The sequence below is a fragment of the Pseudonaja textilis genome, chromosome 2 (assembly GCF_049901715.1).
Source record: "Pseudonaja textilis isolate UNSWEBS1 chromosome 2, rPseTex1.2, whole genome shotgun sequence".
In the NCBI taxonomy this organism is placed as follows: Eukaryota; Metazoa; Chordata; class Lepidosauria; order Squamata; family Elapidae; genus Pseudonaja; species Pseudonaja textilis.
In genome coordinates, this window is record NC_141991.1 from 255036346 (window position 1) to 255052186 (window position 15841).

The 15841-nt window shown below is 45.8% G+C and overlaps 2 protein-coding genes across 3 annotated transcripts in view; one reads left to right on the plus strand and one right to left on the minus strand.

The window, feature by feature from the left end:
* FAM219A (family with sequence similarity 219 member A) overlaps window positions 1-14332 on the minus strand; it is a 52427-nt gene extending 38095 nt beyond the window's left edge. For both annotated transcript variants that reach the window (XM_087927598.1, XM_087927597.1), the window contains exon 1: window positions 14056-14332. In XM_087927598.1, coding sequence (XP_087783724.1) covers window positions 14056-14115 — 60 coding nt within the window. In that variant the 5' untranslated portion in view covers window positions 14116-14332. The remainder of the gene's footprint in view (window positions 1-14055) is intronic.
* A 375-nt stretch (window positions 14333-14707) lies between these two features.
* DNAI1 (dynein axonemal intermediate chain 1) overlaps window positions 14708-15841 on the plus strand; it is a 127693-nt gene continuing 126559 nt past the window's right edge. Inside the window, exon 1 of the mRNA XM_087923229.1 lies at window positions 14708-14847. Coding sequence (XP_087779355.1) covers window positions 14818-14847 — 30 coding nt within the window. The 5' untranslated portion in view covers window positions 14708-14817. The remainder of the gene's footprint in view (window positions 14848-15841) is intronic.

Genomic DNA, 15841 nt, shown 5'->3' on the forward strand with positions numbered 1-15841 from the left:
ATCTATCTATCTTATCCATCCATTTCTTTCTTTCTTTCCTTCCTTCCTTCCTTCCCTCCCTCCCTTCCATCTAATGCATCCATATCTATTTTATCCTTCCATATCTATCTATCTATCTATCTATCTATCTATCTATCTATCTATCTATCTATCTATCTATCTATCTATCTCTACCTACCTATCTACCTACCTACCTACCTATATCCATATCTATCTATCATCTGTCTGTCTGTCTTATCCATCCATCCATTTCTTTCTTCCTTCCTTCCTTCCTTCCTTCCTTCCTTCCTTCCTTCCTTCCTTTTTTCTATCTTATCTATTCAAATCTGTCTATCCATCCATCCATCCATCCATCCATGCATCCATCCAATCCATCCATCCAGGGGCTGCCAGAAAAGGGAAGGGATCGACATATCAACATACCCCGGAGCACCTGAGGGCAGAACAAGAAGCAATGGGTAGGTGCTGATCTAGGAGAGATCCAAGCTGGAAGTAAGGAGAAATTTCTTGACAGTGGGAACAATTAACTAATGGAAAAAGCTCGTCTCTTGGAGTCGTGGATGCTCCATCACTGGAGGTTTTCCAAAAAAATAAAGACTGGACACCCATTTGACTGGGGTGGCATAGGATCTTTTGCCTTGAGCAGGGTTGGACTAGAAGACCTCTCAGGTCTTCTCCAGCCCTAGGATTCCAAGGTCTAATTCTTTCGCCACCGGCGGTCACAATTGGAAGGAAAAGGCAACATGTGAAATTTGCAGGGGTTAACTGAGAAACGCAGGTTAACTTGTTTCCCCCAAAATATAACCTACCCTGAAAGTAAGTCCTAGCTTGGATTTTTAAATGTGTCTCCAATTTAAGCCCTACCCCCCACCAAAAAAATAAGCCCTAATTAAGAGCCCACCCACTTCAGAGTGGATGGGTAAAAATTAAGCTAGGGTTGGGGATGGAAGGGGCGGAGCTGCCCTACTCCTTACCTTTGGACAGGTGTAGCCAGGCCTTGCACACCCCGACACCTGCCTTACCGGCCCATGTCTTCTGTAGCCGGCAAGGCTGGCAAGTCTTTCCTGAAGGCCTCTGGAGCTGATAACAAAGCTCAGGATCGATCCAGAGTTCTCTTATCGGCTGCAGAGGCCTTCAGGGAAGGCTTGCCGTCCACAGAAGAAGGACTTCCGGAAGGCCTCTGACAGCGAAAAGGAGGCCGGGAGCGACGTGCACAAGTGAGCTTAGTCCGTGGGTGACATCCCCTGAAAATAAGACCCGGTGCCTTTTTTGGTGACAAAAAATATATATAGATATATAAGACAGGGTCTTATTTTCAGGGAAACAGGGTAGTCTTCTGCTGAACGACCAAGGACAGTGGGGGCCACTAACAAAAGCACGTTTTTCTCTAAAGGAGAGCAGCTCGAGGAGGAATTCAAGAATTCCTGCTTTTTTTTCCCACACAGGAAGAGAACATGCCGTAATGGTTGGTGGGAATCTTAGGATTGGGCCTTCTGGCACCTCAATGGCTAGATGCTTCTCAGCACGAAATCTCTTTCCCCCCATGTGGCAAACCGATTCCACTTCCACTGCAGCGGAGAACCAGTTGGCTCTCAACTCTAGTCACGCAGCCAAGGAGAGGGCCCGTTTGCTACCCACCCGGACTAACTAACTTGTACATTTGAGAAAAGTCTACCAAATGGAGAGAAAGCCAAACCAGGCACATTCAAACTGGAAGAGAGGGGACTCGGTTCTCTCCCTCTCTCTCTCTCTTTCTCCCTCCCTCCCTCTCTCTCTTTCTCTCTCTCTCTCTTTCTCCCTCCCTCTCTCTTTCTCTCTCTCTTCTTTCCCTCCCTCCCTCCCTCCTCTCTTCTCCTCTCCTCTCTCTCTTCTCTCTCTTTCTCTCTTCCTCTCTCTCTCCTCTCTCTCTCTCTCTCTCTCTCTTCTCTCTCCCTCTCTCTCTCCTCTCTCTTCTCTCTCTCTCTTTCCTCCCTCCTCTCTCCTCCTCTCTCTCTCTCTCTCTTCTCTCTTTCCCTCCTCTCCTCCCTCCCTCTCTTCTCTCTCTCTCTCTTTCTCCCTCCTCCCTCTCTCTTCTCTCTCTCTCTCTCTTTCTCTCTCTCCATTCTTTTTGCAACAAACCCATATTAAATACGTTGGTTGGCAAAGCCCTAGGAAACAGAACAAGGAAACCTGAAGCAGCGATGGGACGCCACCACCCACGTAACACACGTCGACTAATTCGACGCGCAAGTTCAAAGCAGCCGTTTCCTAGCCCAGATTAACGTCAATAGGCCAAATAGAGCGGAAAAGCCACACACACACAGCACACGCATGGAGTGGAAGACCTCCCCAATTTTTTTTTTAAAAAAAGCTAAACGTTTCTTGTTTAGATAGAATTTCACATTTCTCTGATAGTATTTTAACCTTTCTCAGTAACCATTACCTTAGTCGCTCCAAACAGCAAGATGGGTGGTATATAAATTACATTTCCTTCCTTCCTTCCTTTCCCTCTTCTCTCCTTCATTCCCTCCCTCCCTTCTTCCTTTCTCCCTCCCACTCTTCCTTTCCTTCCTTTTTCTCCTCTCTCTCTCATTCCCTCCCTCTCCCTCTTTTCCCTCCCTCCTACCCTTCCTTTTCTCCTCTCTCCCTCATTCTCTCCCTCCCTTCTTCCCTTCCCTCCACCCTCCCTCCTCCCTCTCTCCCTCCCACCCTTCCTTCCTTTTCTCTTCTCCTCATTCCCTCCCTCCCCTTCTTCCTTTCTCCCTCCCACTCTTCCTTTCCTTTTTTCTCCTCTCTCTCTCTCATTCCCTCCTCTCTCCCTCTTTTCCCTCCCTCCTACCCTTCCTTTTTCTCCTCTCTCCCTCATTCCCTCCCTCCTTCTTCCCTTCCCTCCACCCTCCCTCCACCCTCCCTCCCACCCTTCCTTTCCTTCCTTTTTCTCTTCTCTCCCTCATTCCCTTCCTTCCTCCCTCTCCTTCCTTTCCCTTCCCTTCCCTGTACCAGGACTAAATCTTCAGTCAATGTAAAATGGGAGAGAACCAACACACACACACAAAATTGAAGCTCCTCTCAAAATGCTAAAAAAGCTAAACATTTCTCGTGAGAAGGACTTTCACATTTATTTCTCTGATTGTATTTTAACCTGTCTCAGTAACAATTATCCTAGTCACCCCCCCACACAGCAAGATGGGTGGTATATAAATTGATTACATTTCCTTCCTTCCTTCCTTCCTTCCTTCCTTCCTTCCTTCCTTCCTTCCTTCCTTCCTTCCCTTTCCTTCCTTCCTCCTTCCTTCCTTCCTTCCTTCCTTCCTTCCTTCCTTCCTTCCTTCCCTTTCCTTCCTTTCTTTCCTTCCCTCCTTCCTCCCTCCCTCTTTCCTTCCTTTCTTCTTTCCTTCCTCCCTCCCTCCCTCCCTGATACCAGGATTAAATCTTCAGTCAACAGGAAAAGGGAGAGAATTGGGAATGCCTTGATGAATTCATTGCATCGAGTCTGCTTTATGCAGCTGATCCATGAAGCCCCATCGCTTTCCTGACCAAATTCCTATTTGGTTTTTGTTTTAAAAAAAGAGAGGCTAGATTCCTTCTTAGCGTTCGAATGTAGCCCGGCGTGAATCACATCTAACTGTCACAGCTCGATGATCGTTTCTGATAGTTTATGCAGCTGGCAAGCGATTATCTTCTCTGAGGAATCTCATCCCTGTGGAGACAAGACTGGCCCCACTGCAATACTCCTCGGGAAGGCCCTGAGGACGTGGTTTTGACCAGAGGGATACAGAGCCAGCAGTGGTCTTCAGCAGGTTCTGACCGGTTCTGGAGAACCGGTAGCGGAAATGTTGAGTAATTCAGAGAACCGGCCAATCCCCGCCTCTGACTGGCCCTTCCCCACCTCTTCTCTGCCTCCCATTGAGTCCCAGCTGATCGGCTGGGTCTCCTTTGGTTGACCTGCCCAGGAGAAGGGAGCTGGAAAGCAGGTTAGGGGGGTGGGGAGGGAATGGGATTTTGCAGTATCCTTCCCCTGCCACACCCACAGAACCGGTAGTAAAAAAAAAAAAAATTGAATCCCACCACTGTCCTGATTTGGTCGCTATCAGAGGTCATAGCTAGCATTGTAGGTTGTCTGTGTGCTAAGTTTGGTTGAAACTTGCTGGGGGATGCAATGAGGGGTGGCAATTGAATGGCCTGAGGAGGGAGATCTTCGTTATGTAGAATAGCCTGGACCAGGCCTTAATGGCTCATTAACAAAGGTGGGGTGGATTGGGCGCTGAGTTTCTGCCTCTCGTGAGTTTCTACTTCTCTTTTTAGGGGAAATATTCTGCCTTTTTAGTACGTGCTAAAAAAAATTTCATTATTCTAGGAGACGGGTGGGTGTTAACTTCCAACAGGAAGTGCCAGGCTGCAGGTGAGTGGATGCCAGCTAGCAGGCGCCGCCGTGATGGATCCGAAATGACAGGTGGCTCTTTAATATTATATTTATAAGCTGCTTAGAAGGTTTCACTTTCATTTTTACTGCTTGCCCTTCCTCCTCACTCTTAAGAGCCTGGTGGTACAGTCTCTGCAAACAATCACACCCTTTGTAGCGTACCTAGATTTGCAACGGAATGGGATCAAGGAATTTTCCTAAACTTTGTTTTTTGATTTATTTCAGGGTTACTCTCAAAGTGTGTGGATGCATCAATGCAGGGCACGTTATCTCCGCTTGCAGAGCTTGGATTCATGGAATGAGTTTACCCCAAATGTAAACATTGCAGAATATACAGCCTCGTGCGACATAACTAAGCCCCCATTTCACGCTGAAGAAACTAAATTATTAATGTATCTTAAAGAGAAAACTTATGGTTAGATAAAATGCTTTTGGAGTAAAAAAAAATCTATTAAAATAAATTTGATTTAAAAAAATATCCAATTAAATGAAAAAAAAATCAGATTTATTTTTTTAAAAAAATCCCATTTATCTAATTTTTAAAAAACCAATCCCATTTATCTAATTTTTAAAAAACCATCCATTTTTCTCCACCCATGACAAATTTAAAATACAACAATTCTTTTAAAGGGGGAGATGGATTCAGAAGCAGACTGCAAAATGCTTTCCTCCCCAAGAAAGCTTAGCCCTCGGAGGCCTGGGGGTCTTTTCCCACTGGGTCCTGCAACCCAGCGGATTTCAGATCTCCAAATCCGTGAAGCAATTGGCTGCCACCTGCCACCTCATTTGTAAGACACCCTGGGCTGAGAATAAGGGCTCAGCGTTCCCTTCCAGCTGGCAATTTGAGTGTCTTGCAAGCTGGAGAAAAGAGAAGGGCAATTAAAACCATGATATCCAAAGCAAACCAGCATCCTGCTATGGAGTTTCTTCTCCATCTGGGGAGATATGAAACAGGGTTAATATTGCTAGAACACTGGGCTTTATCGAACAAAATGAAATTCAGTGTAGAGAAAAGTAAAGTCCTACACTTAGGCAAGAAAAGCCAAAAGGACACATATAGACTGGGAGAAACCAGGCTCAATAGCAGGAACTGTAAAAGGGATCTTGGAGTCTTAGTGGACAACCAGTTAAATAGGAGCCAAAAATATGCAGCAGCCAAAAAAGCTAATGTAATCCTAAATTGTATTTACAGGGATACAATCAAGATTAAGTGAGGTACTAATACCATTCTATAAAGCCTTAGTAAGGCCACACCATCCAGTTTTGTTCACCACATTACAAAAAAGATGTTGAGACTCTAGAAAAAGTGCAGAGAAGAGCAACCAGGAGGATGAGGGGACTGGAGACTAAAACATATGAAGAACAGTTGCAGGAACTGGGCCTGGCTAGTCTAGTGAAGAGAAGGACCAGCGGGGACAGGATAGCAGTCTTCCAATATTTGAGGGGCTGCCACAGAGAGGAGGAAGGGGGGTCAAGCTATTCTCCAAAGCACCCAAAGGCCAGACAAGGAACAATGGATGGAAACTGACCAAGGAGAGATTCAACCTGGAAATAAGGAGAAACTTTCTGACAGGGAGAACAATCCACCCATGGAACAGAAGTTGCCCTCGGAAGTTGTGGGAGCTTCATCACTTGAGACTTACAAGAAGAGATTGGACTGCCGTTTGTCAGAAATGGTGTAGGGTCTCCCGCTTGGGTGGGGGGTTGGACTAGATGACCTACAAGGTCCCTTCCAACTCTGATTACCTGTTAAGAATCTGCTTTATAATGCCTTAGTTAAGACCACACTTGGCATAGTGCATCCATCTTTGGTCCCCATGATATCAATAAAATAAAATAAAAAACAAAAACGTAGAGACTCTGCATAATAGCTCATATTATCAATCAATAATTGTATAACCTAATATCACTAAAAAAAAACATTTACCTATAATTTTGTTAATTCATATTTTAACAAGATAACTATAGTTTACTTAATTATATTAGTGACTAGGAAATGGATGCACAAAAAAAAGTGGTAAACCAATCGATGCACTGTATGTAAATTCATGAAGAAGGAGGATATTTTTATGTTTTTTGTGGTATGTTTATGTGGTCTTGTTGTTAAAATATAAAAAAAATTTATAAAAAAAAAACCGTAGAGACTCTGGCAAAGGTGCAAAGAAGAGCAACGAAGATGATTCAGGGTCTGGAGACCAAAAGCTATGAAGAACTGTTGCAGGAATTGGATATGGCCGGTCCAGAGAAAAGAAGGACTAGAGAGGGACATCATAGCCATGTTCAAATATTTGAGGGGCCGCCACAAAGCAGAAGAGGAGGTGAAATTATTCTCAAAGCACCTGAAGTCAGGACAAGAAGCAATGGATGGAAATTAAAGAGAGGAAGAGAGGAAGAACCTGGAATTAGGGAGAAACTTCCTGAACAGCAAGAACTATTAACCAGTGGAACTACTTGCCACCAGAAGTTGTGGGTGCTCCATTGCTGGAGGTTTCCAAGAAGAGACTGGACAACCATTGGTCTGGAATGATATAAGGTTTCCTGCCTGAGCAAGGGGGTTGGACTAGAAGATCTCCAAGGTCACTTCCAATTTTGTTATTCCGAAGTAAAAAAATAAAATAAAATTAAAAAGACTTGCTAAGAGCAAGCATGAAATGTTTATTTCCATATCTGCTTATTTGGGAAAATTGACACAGCGAATCAAGCCAAATCTTGATAGCCTCTATGCTTCCCTTGAGGTATTTCTTGTCCTTAGGGAAGTCAGGATTTTTCCTGTTTCTTGTTTACAAAAGAGAAATCTGCTAATGAGCTCTGGAAAGTTTTTTTTAAAAAAAAAATCGATTGCCATAGGGAAAAGGCAACAAAAGACAATTTATGAAGAAGGATGATATTTTTATGTTTTATGTGGTATGTCTATGTTGTTAAAATAAAAAACCTTTTTTTTAAAAAAAGAAGACACATGATGCATTGGAATAAGTAAACGACGTATCGGATATTAATATAGTTGACTGTAGATGGGCACTCATGATTTGTCTCGCTTAACAGCGGCAGCCCTCGAGGATCTCTTTTTGAGACAGGTTAGATTAAAATTCCCAGACATCTTGATAGGACAGGTTTTTAGTTGACACACGAGGACGACGTTAGAAAGAAGCTTTCCTTTGACCTTCTCAGATTGAATCTGACTTTGAGCATCCAGAGATAAGAGCATGCAAGAGAAGGCCTAGGGACTGGGGATATTCTTTCCAGAAGTCATAAAGAAAAATGAAAATATGAAAGAGAAGAGTGAATGGGAAGGAAAGAGAAAAGGAAGAGGGAAGGGAGAAGAGAAAGGAAAGAAAGGGAGAAGGGAATGGAAGAGGGTAAAGAAGGGAGAAAGGAAGAGAAGGAAAGGAAAGGAAAGGAAAAGAAAGGAAAGGGAAAGAAAGAAAAGAGAAAGGGAAAGAGAAAAAAGGAAAGGAAAAGAAGAGAGAAAGGGAAAGAGAGAGGAAGAGAGAGAGAGAAAGCTATAAATTATAAATCAAAACAAATCCCCCCGCCCCACAAAAAGAAAACAGAAGCTGGAATGAAATAACTGATAAAACACTTTGGCCTCTGCTGCCCAAAATCCAGAGTGCAGGTTCTCTTAAATAAGCTTCCAGACTTGCAATAAATCACTGCAAAATATGGAAGTACCATCTGCCAGAAATAATGAGAAGACCGAGCAAGGTTTCTAGTCAACAATGATTAGTGGGTTTTGTGTGTGTGTGTGTGTGTGTGTGTGTGTGTGTGTGCTTTGTATCTAATCCCCTGCAATCTTGTATACCCCTTGTCATTTTTTTGGTATCAATTCCTTCTTAATTTCCTTTTTATTCATCGTTTACTGTTTACAACCAACCTATGCCGCTCCTCTCTACAAAAGAGCCCAGAGGAGTTTTCAAATTCAAGGCATACTCCCAGAGGAGTATGCATCAATTCAAGGTAAAAATAAATAAATTATAAAACACGGTATCATCATTCAGATTTATCCTGAAGTAAATTTTAAAAAGCAAAGTCCTTCAGAACAAAAAGCTGAGCAATTTTTTTTTTTTGCAGGAACGCTGCTAAAAACAGAAGCCAAACTTCGCCCGTGAGCTAATTCTTCCCCCAAATCTCCAAAATTAGCCACCCGAACATTGAAACTCTCACATTACAGTTGGAACAAAGGTATGGAGACAAAAACATAGGAAGAAAGGCTGCAGGATTTGGGTAATCTGGAGAAAAGAAGGACTGGGAGTGGCAGGGCACGATAGCAGTTTTCCAGCCTTTGAGGGGCTGCCACAGAGAGGAGGAAGGGCTCGACCTGTTTTCCAAAACCCCAGAAGGCTGGATGGAAACTGAACAAGGAGAGGAACAACCTGGAACGAAGGAGAAGCTTCCGAACAGTGAGGACAATTAACCAGTGGAACAGCTTGCCACCAGACACTGTAGGGTTTTTTTTTTTTAAAAAAAAGAATTGGACAGCCACCTGTCTTAAATGGTATAGGCTGGTTTCCTGCTTGAGCAGGGGGTTGGACTACAAGACCTCCAAAGTCCCTTCCAGCTCTATTCTGATTCTGATTATAATGTAATCTCTGCTATTGGAATGATGTTGCTTCTCAATTTTTATCACCAAACCTCCATTTCATGCTCAGATCCGTGTAGTTTGCAAGGATAAGGGAGAAGAGCTATCAAGAAAACTTGGATGCTTCCGTGATTTTAGGTTACTGCAATCTGCTGTTAAACTGCTATTAAAAACTTTCAAAAGAGGGAAATAGAGCAATTGTTCCATCTTCATGGTGCTGTTCATAAATGATTATTCTTCATTTAAAGTATTTCTGGCTCACGCTCACACACACACACACACACACTGCATCCTACCGGTTTTCAGGATGGTATATGTCAATAAAATACAATTAAAAATGGAAGACAATGAAAAATAGAACATCGACCCCCAGAACAGGAAAGAATGAGAGGCTACTTTAAAAAAAAACAAACCAATGCTTAAGTAGGCATCTATGTGAGGGTAGTTATGTCAGCATTCCAACTCACCAACTCCAAACCAAGGAACTCTGAGACAAACAATTCCTCAAAGTTCCATTTTATTAGAGTTGTCATATTGGCACATCTGGGGAAACCTGAATCTGAAAATATCCGGGTTTTTTCCTTCCTCAAAAGAGAAATCAAAGATCCATCCTCTGCACCTACCGGTCCATCACATGGCCCAATCAAAATGTCATTCCACTTGGAGACATTCCTCTCCGGGTGCAGGGCAACATGCCCTTGACTATCCGAGAAAGAATGTTATTGGGTCTAATTATCTACCCTCTATGAAATCCCCCCTGAAATTCCCAGGCACAAATGTTGCAGCCCGGAAGGTTCCAAATAAAAAATGGCTTCCAAGGATGACAACTTATATCTCTGTACCCCCCATGCATCATCACAAAATCTCCAGAACTGTAAAACCTACAAACTTGAAATTGGGCCCATAGGTTCCTCTTGGCTTCTAGGGACTAAGAAAGGATTTTTTTGAAATGACCATCAGAGCATTTAGAGTATTTCCTATATTATTATTAACACACTCTGATGCTAAAGAGTTCTTACTCCCACTCCCCACCTGGAAAGAAATCTGTTCCAACTGCAGTTCAGCTAAGCCACGCCCAGGCTCCTTGCTGTCTCCTTCTTGCTCACACAGCAAATCCAGTTTCCAAATAGTCCTCAACTCTCACTCCCCACCTGAAAAGAAACCTCTTCCAACTGCAGTTGAGCTAAGCCACGCCCAGGCTCCTTGCTGCCTTTTTGCTCACAGCCAATACTGCTACACTTTCCAAATAGCCCTCAGCTCTCTCATCCCCCACCTGAAAAGAAACCTCTTCCAACTGCAGTTGAGCTAAGCCACGCCCAGGCTCTTTGCTGCCTCCTTCTTGCTCACAGAGCAAATAACTGTTTCAGTTTCTAAACAGCCCTCATCTCTCTTACACATTGGCAGGATGCTGGCCTAATGAATACTGATTGATGCTGGTAGGCAGAGGCATAATTCCCGCCCCCCACCTTATTTTCTTACCCCAAAACTTGCCCAATAACATGGTTTCGTAGCGAAGCATGGGTACCCTGCTAGTGTATATGCGTGTGTGTGTGTGTGTGTGCACGCGCACATTATCATGCATACAAGATAAAATAAAACAAGATGCATCACTCTTTCTTTCCCTAAACATCTGGCACAATTAAGTACACCGGCAAGGGAGGAAATTCCTTCCTCCAGGCATCCATCAAGCAAGCCCACTTCCAACCCAGAAGACACAAACCCTGATTAGAAGCTGCCACTCATTCCCGTAAAAAAAAACAGACCAGCTACTCCTCGTCTCACCATCAACTGAGCCCAATGTTTCCGTTGCTAAGCAAGGCAGCTGTTAAATGAGATTTTTGCCCCCCTTTGCCCCACATTTTACGACCTTTGTTGCCACAGCGCTTAAGTGCCTCACACGGCCGTTGTTAAGTGAATCGTGTGGTGATTAAGTGAATCAGGCTCTTTTCCCCTCCTCCCACCTTGTTTTTGCACGTCGCAAGAGGGCTGGGAAGAAGTTACAAATAGTGATTCCACGAGACCCGGGCAAGCGCCTGGATTTTGGTCACGTGACCGATAGTTGTAGGTGTGAAAACTGGTCACACGTTACTTTTTTTTCAGTTCTGTTGCAACTTCCGTCATGAAACAAGTGGTTGTTGAGCATTTCCTGTACACAATAGGGAGATGGACCTCAACTCAATGGAATTACTAGCTTCTCCTACTACGTCCAACCTTAACGTAGTGATGCGGAACTGCCAGACAGGTGGCATATAAATTTAACAAATCAATGCACCCATCTATCAACGCTTGAGAGAGTAGAAGCGGCACCTGGCTGGGAAATCATTGCAAGGCAGGGAAATATGATCCATAATCCACGTCCATAAGCCTCGGTGGCGCAGCGGTTAGAGTGTAGAATTGCAGGCTCCTTCTGCTGACTGATTGCAATTTGGCAGTTCGAATCCCACCAGGCTCCAGGTGGACTCAGCCTTCCATCCTTCCAAGGTGGGTCAAATGAGGACCCGGATTGTTGGGGGCAAGAGGCTGACTCTGTAAACTGCTTAGAGAGGGCTGTAAAAGCACTGTGAAGTGGGATATAAGTCTAAGGGCTACTGCTGTTCCTTTCTTATCTTCTTTATTTTCCTTCCTTCCTTCCTTCCTTCCTTCCTTTCCTTTCCTTTCCTTTCCTTTCGTTCCCTTCCCTTTCCTTTCCTTCCTTGAGCTATTGTGGCACAGTGGTTAAAATGCAGTATTGCAGGCTCATTCTGTTCAGCAGTTCGAATCTCACCAGACTCAAGGTTGACTCAACTTTCTGTCCTTCCGAGGTGGGTAAAATGAGGACCCAGATTGTTGGGGGCTAGAGGCTGACTCTGTAAACCACTTAGAGAGGGTTGTAAAAGCACTGTGAAGCGGGATATAAGTCTAAGTGCTACTGCTATTCCTTCCTTTTCTTTATCTTCCTTCCTTCCTTCCTCCTCCCCTTTCATGTTTCCTTCCATCCATATTTTTCTTTTCTTCCTCCCTCCCTCCCTCTATCCTTCCCTCCCAGTGATTAGAATGCAGTATTGCAGGCTAACTCTGCCCCCTGCCAACAGTTCGATCCTGACCGACTGGCTCAAGATGGACTCAGCCTTCCATCCATCCGAGGTGGGTCAAATGAGGACCCAGATTGTTGGGGGCCAGAGGCTGACTCTGTAAACCACTTAGAGAGGGCTGGAAAAGCACTGTGAAGCGGTATATAAGTCTAAGTGCTACTGCTACATGGAAAGAAAAGGACAGAAAAACGTCTATGCTCATAAGACCGCGATACCTCTCAAAGGGAGGGAAATCCCCAATGTGGAGAGATGAAGGACTTTATGAAGAAATATGCCTTTTACAGATAGTCCTCAACTTACGACCACAATAGAACCCAACATTTCTGTTGCTAAGCGAGATGGTTGTTAAGTGAGTTTTGACCCATTTTACAACCTTTCCTGCCACAGTTCTTAAGGGATTCAGTGCAGCTGTTGAGTTGGTCTCACGGTCGGTCAATGAATCTGGCTTTCTGTTGAGTTTGCTTGTCAGAAGTTTGCAAAAGGGGACATGACCCCGGGACGATGCAACCGTCGTAACGGTGAGTCAGTTGGCAAGCATCTGAATTTGGTCATGTGACCCTGGGGATGCTGCACGAGTCATAAGTGTGGAAAACAGTTCACTTTTTTTTTCCAGTGCTGTTGTGGCTTTGAATGGTCCCTAAATGAACTGTTGTAGGTCAAGGACTATCTGTATAAAGCGGTACTAATGTTCTCTTGCAGCCATCGCATTACCTAATTAGGTAACATCATCAATGCTTCTGGTGGCGTACATTGGCGACAGTTTCCCTATCATAGCAAGACAAGAAGCAGCGCATGGAAACTAGCCAAGGAGAGAAGGAATTTGGAATCAAGGGGAAATTTTCTCACAGGTAGGGCAATTAACCAGTGGAACAGAAATTGCCTCCAGAAGTTGTGGGTGCTCCATTACTGGACAGCCCCTTGTCTGAAATGGTATATAGGGTCTCCTGCTTGAGCAGGGGGCTGGACTAGAAGACCTCCAAGGTCCCTTCCAGGTCTATTCTGATTAATTGGTTAATCAAGGACAGAAGCAACAGAGAACTAAGGAGAAACTTTCTGACAGTTAGAAGAATCAACCAGTGGAACAGAAGTTGCCTTCAGAACTTGTGGGTACTTCATCACTGGAAGTCTTTAAAAAGAGACTGGACCGCTATTTCTCTGGAATGGAATAGGTTCTCCTGCCTGAGCAGAGGGCTGGACTAGAAGACCTCCAAGGCCCCTTCCATCTTTGTTGTACTGTATTCTACTCAAAATAAGGAGGAATTTCCTGATAGTGAGAAAAAGTAGCCAGTGGAACAGCTTGCCACTAGAGGTTGCGGGTGCTTCATCACTGGAGGTTGATGAAGTCACTTATCTGAAATGGTCTAGGTTCTCCTGCCTGAGCAAGGGGCTGGACTAGAAGATCTCCAAGGTCCCTTTCCAGCTCCTGTGATCCTGACGGCTTGCAACGACCACCCTGGCTTGCAAAACAGCTCCGTGCGGCTCCCGGTTCCTCCAGTCCGGGCCTCAACCCAAACCGGCTTCGCTTCTCCATCTCCGTCCTCTCCTTTTCGAGGCCGAGGCGGGGAGGGCAGAGAGAGAACCCTGGCCGTTTCAGCCCCAGTGGACGGCGTGGGGAGGGAGGGGAGAGAGAGGCAAGCGGGCTCCCGGTGGATGCCAAGGGCGAGGCTGGGTGGAGGAAGGGAGGGAAGGAGGCGGAGAGAAGGACACCGAGGCCCCCTTTTCCTCTATCTAAAGCCCACGAAGTGCGACTCCCATCCGCGGAGAAAGAGACGATTCAGCACCACGGCGCTGGACAGCTCCCCGAGAGAGAAGGAGGGGGAGAGCGAGAGAGGCTTTGGGAGACCCGATCAGGGAGGGGAAAAGGGTGACGTCATCGCGCGCTTCTCCCCCCTCCCGCCGGGTCCTGCCCAAGAGGGGAGGGGGAGAAGGGAGGGGATGCTGCGAGGGGTCCGGGGACGGTTCCTTCTCCCCCCGCAATACACACAAACACACACACACACACTCACCAACGGCTGCATCTCTGCGCGCACGGCGGGCACCTGGAAGCGGTCGATCTCCTCCATCATCGTGCCGGCGGGCGGTCAAAAGGAGGAGGAGGAGGAAGAGGAGGAGGAGGAAGGAGGGAAGACCTCGGCCGCCTCACTGAGGCCGGGGGTGGCCCTCCGCCGGTGCCGGTGCCGGAGCCCGCCTCATCCCTGCCGCCAGAGGAGCCCGAGCCGCCGGCCGTCGTGACTCAGCCCCCCCTTTGCCCTGCCCCGGATAAGCGCGCGCCACTGCGCAGGCGCCGACGCAGCCCGGAAGGAGGGAGGAGGGAGGGAAAGGCGGAGGAGGGAAGAGGGAGGACAGCGCGCCTGCGCGAAGCCCGGCCCGTCGGAGGGGCGCTCGGGCCCGCCTTATTTGCATAGTCATGAGGGGGCGGGGGAGGAATCCTCACGGGCGGAGTCCTGTCAGGTTCAATTTATGTATATAAAATGTATAGGAAGGATTTATATATATAAATCCTTCCTCGGCCCGCTCGAGAGGGGTTTGCCGCTACCCGCTGGGGAAGGGAAACAAAAAATAAAAGGGTGGGGGAGGGAAGAAAGCGAGGGAAAGATGGCGGCGCTGTGGCTCAGTTAGACGGCCCTTCTCGCCTTCGGCGGCCGCCTCTGTGGTGGCTTCCGGTTGGTTGCCAGGGATGCCGGAGTCAACTTCCGGCAGCTGACGAGCCAGATTGAACGCAAGAGGACGGCCGTGGTGGAGGCGGCGGCGGAGCTGCTGTTCTCGACATGCCCGCGAAGGATCTCTACCGGCGCAAGCAAGGTACGGATGGGCGGGGGTGGGGGAGGGTGAGTGGGGCGTGACGTCACCGTGACGCCATCGCGCCACCCGGTGACGTTACCCGGTGGGCGCACCAAAGATTGCCAGAATGGTCCCTCTTGTTTCAGATTGGAATGAACGTCCACATAACGCCCCCTCCGGCCCTTAAAGTGATTCTCGTGCCCCCAAATCAGGAAATGTCTGTCTGTCTGTCCGTCTATCATTATCCATTTATTTATGTCACCTATTATCTATCAATCCTCTCTATCATTATCCATCCATCCATCAATATATCCATCCATCCATCCATCCATCCATCTATCTATCTATGATCTATCCATATCTAGCTGTCCATCCATCCATCCATCTATCATCTATCATTATCCATCCATCCTTCCTTCTATCTCTATCATTATCTATCCATCCACCTGTCCATCCATCTATCCATATCTATCTATCTATCTATCTATCTATCTATCTATCTATCTATCTATCTATCTATCTATCTATCTATCTATGATCTATCCATATCTATCTGTTCATCTATCCATCTATCATCTATCATTATCCATCCTTCCTTCCTTTTATCTCTATCATTATCTATCCATCCACTGTCCATCCATCTATCCATATCTATCGATCTATCCATATCTGTCTATCTATCTATCTATCTATCTATCTATCTATCCATATCTATCTATCTATCTATCTATCTATCTATCTATCTATCTATCTATCTATCTATCTATCATCTATCCATATCTATCTGTCCATCCATCCATCCATCCATCCATCTATCATTATCCATCCTTCCTTCCTTCTATCTCTATCATTATCCATCCATCTGTCCATCCATCTATCCATATCTATCTATCTATCTATCTATCTATCTATCTATATCTATCATCTATCCATATCTATCTGTCCATCCATCCATCCATCCATCCATCCATCCATCTATCATTATCCATCCTTCCTTCCTTCTATCTCTAT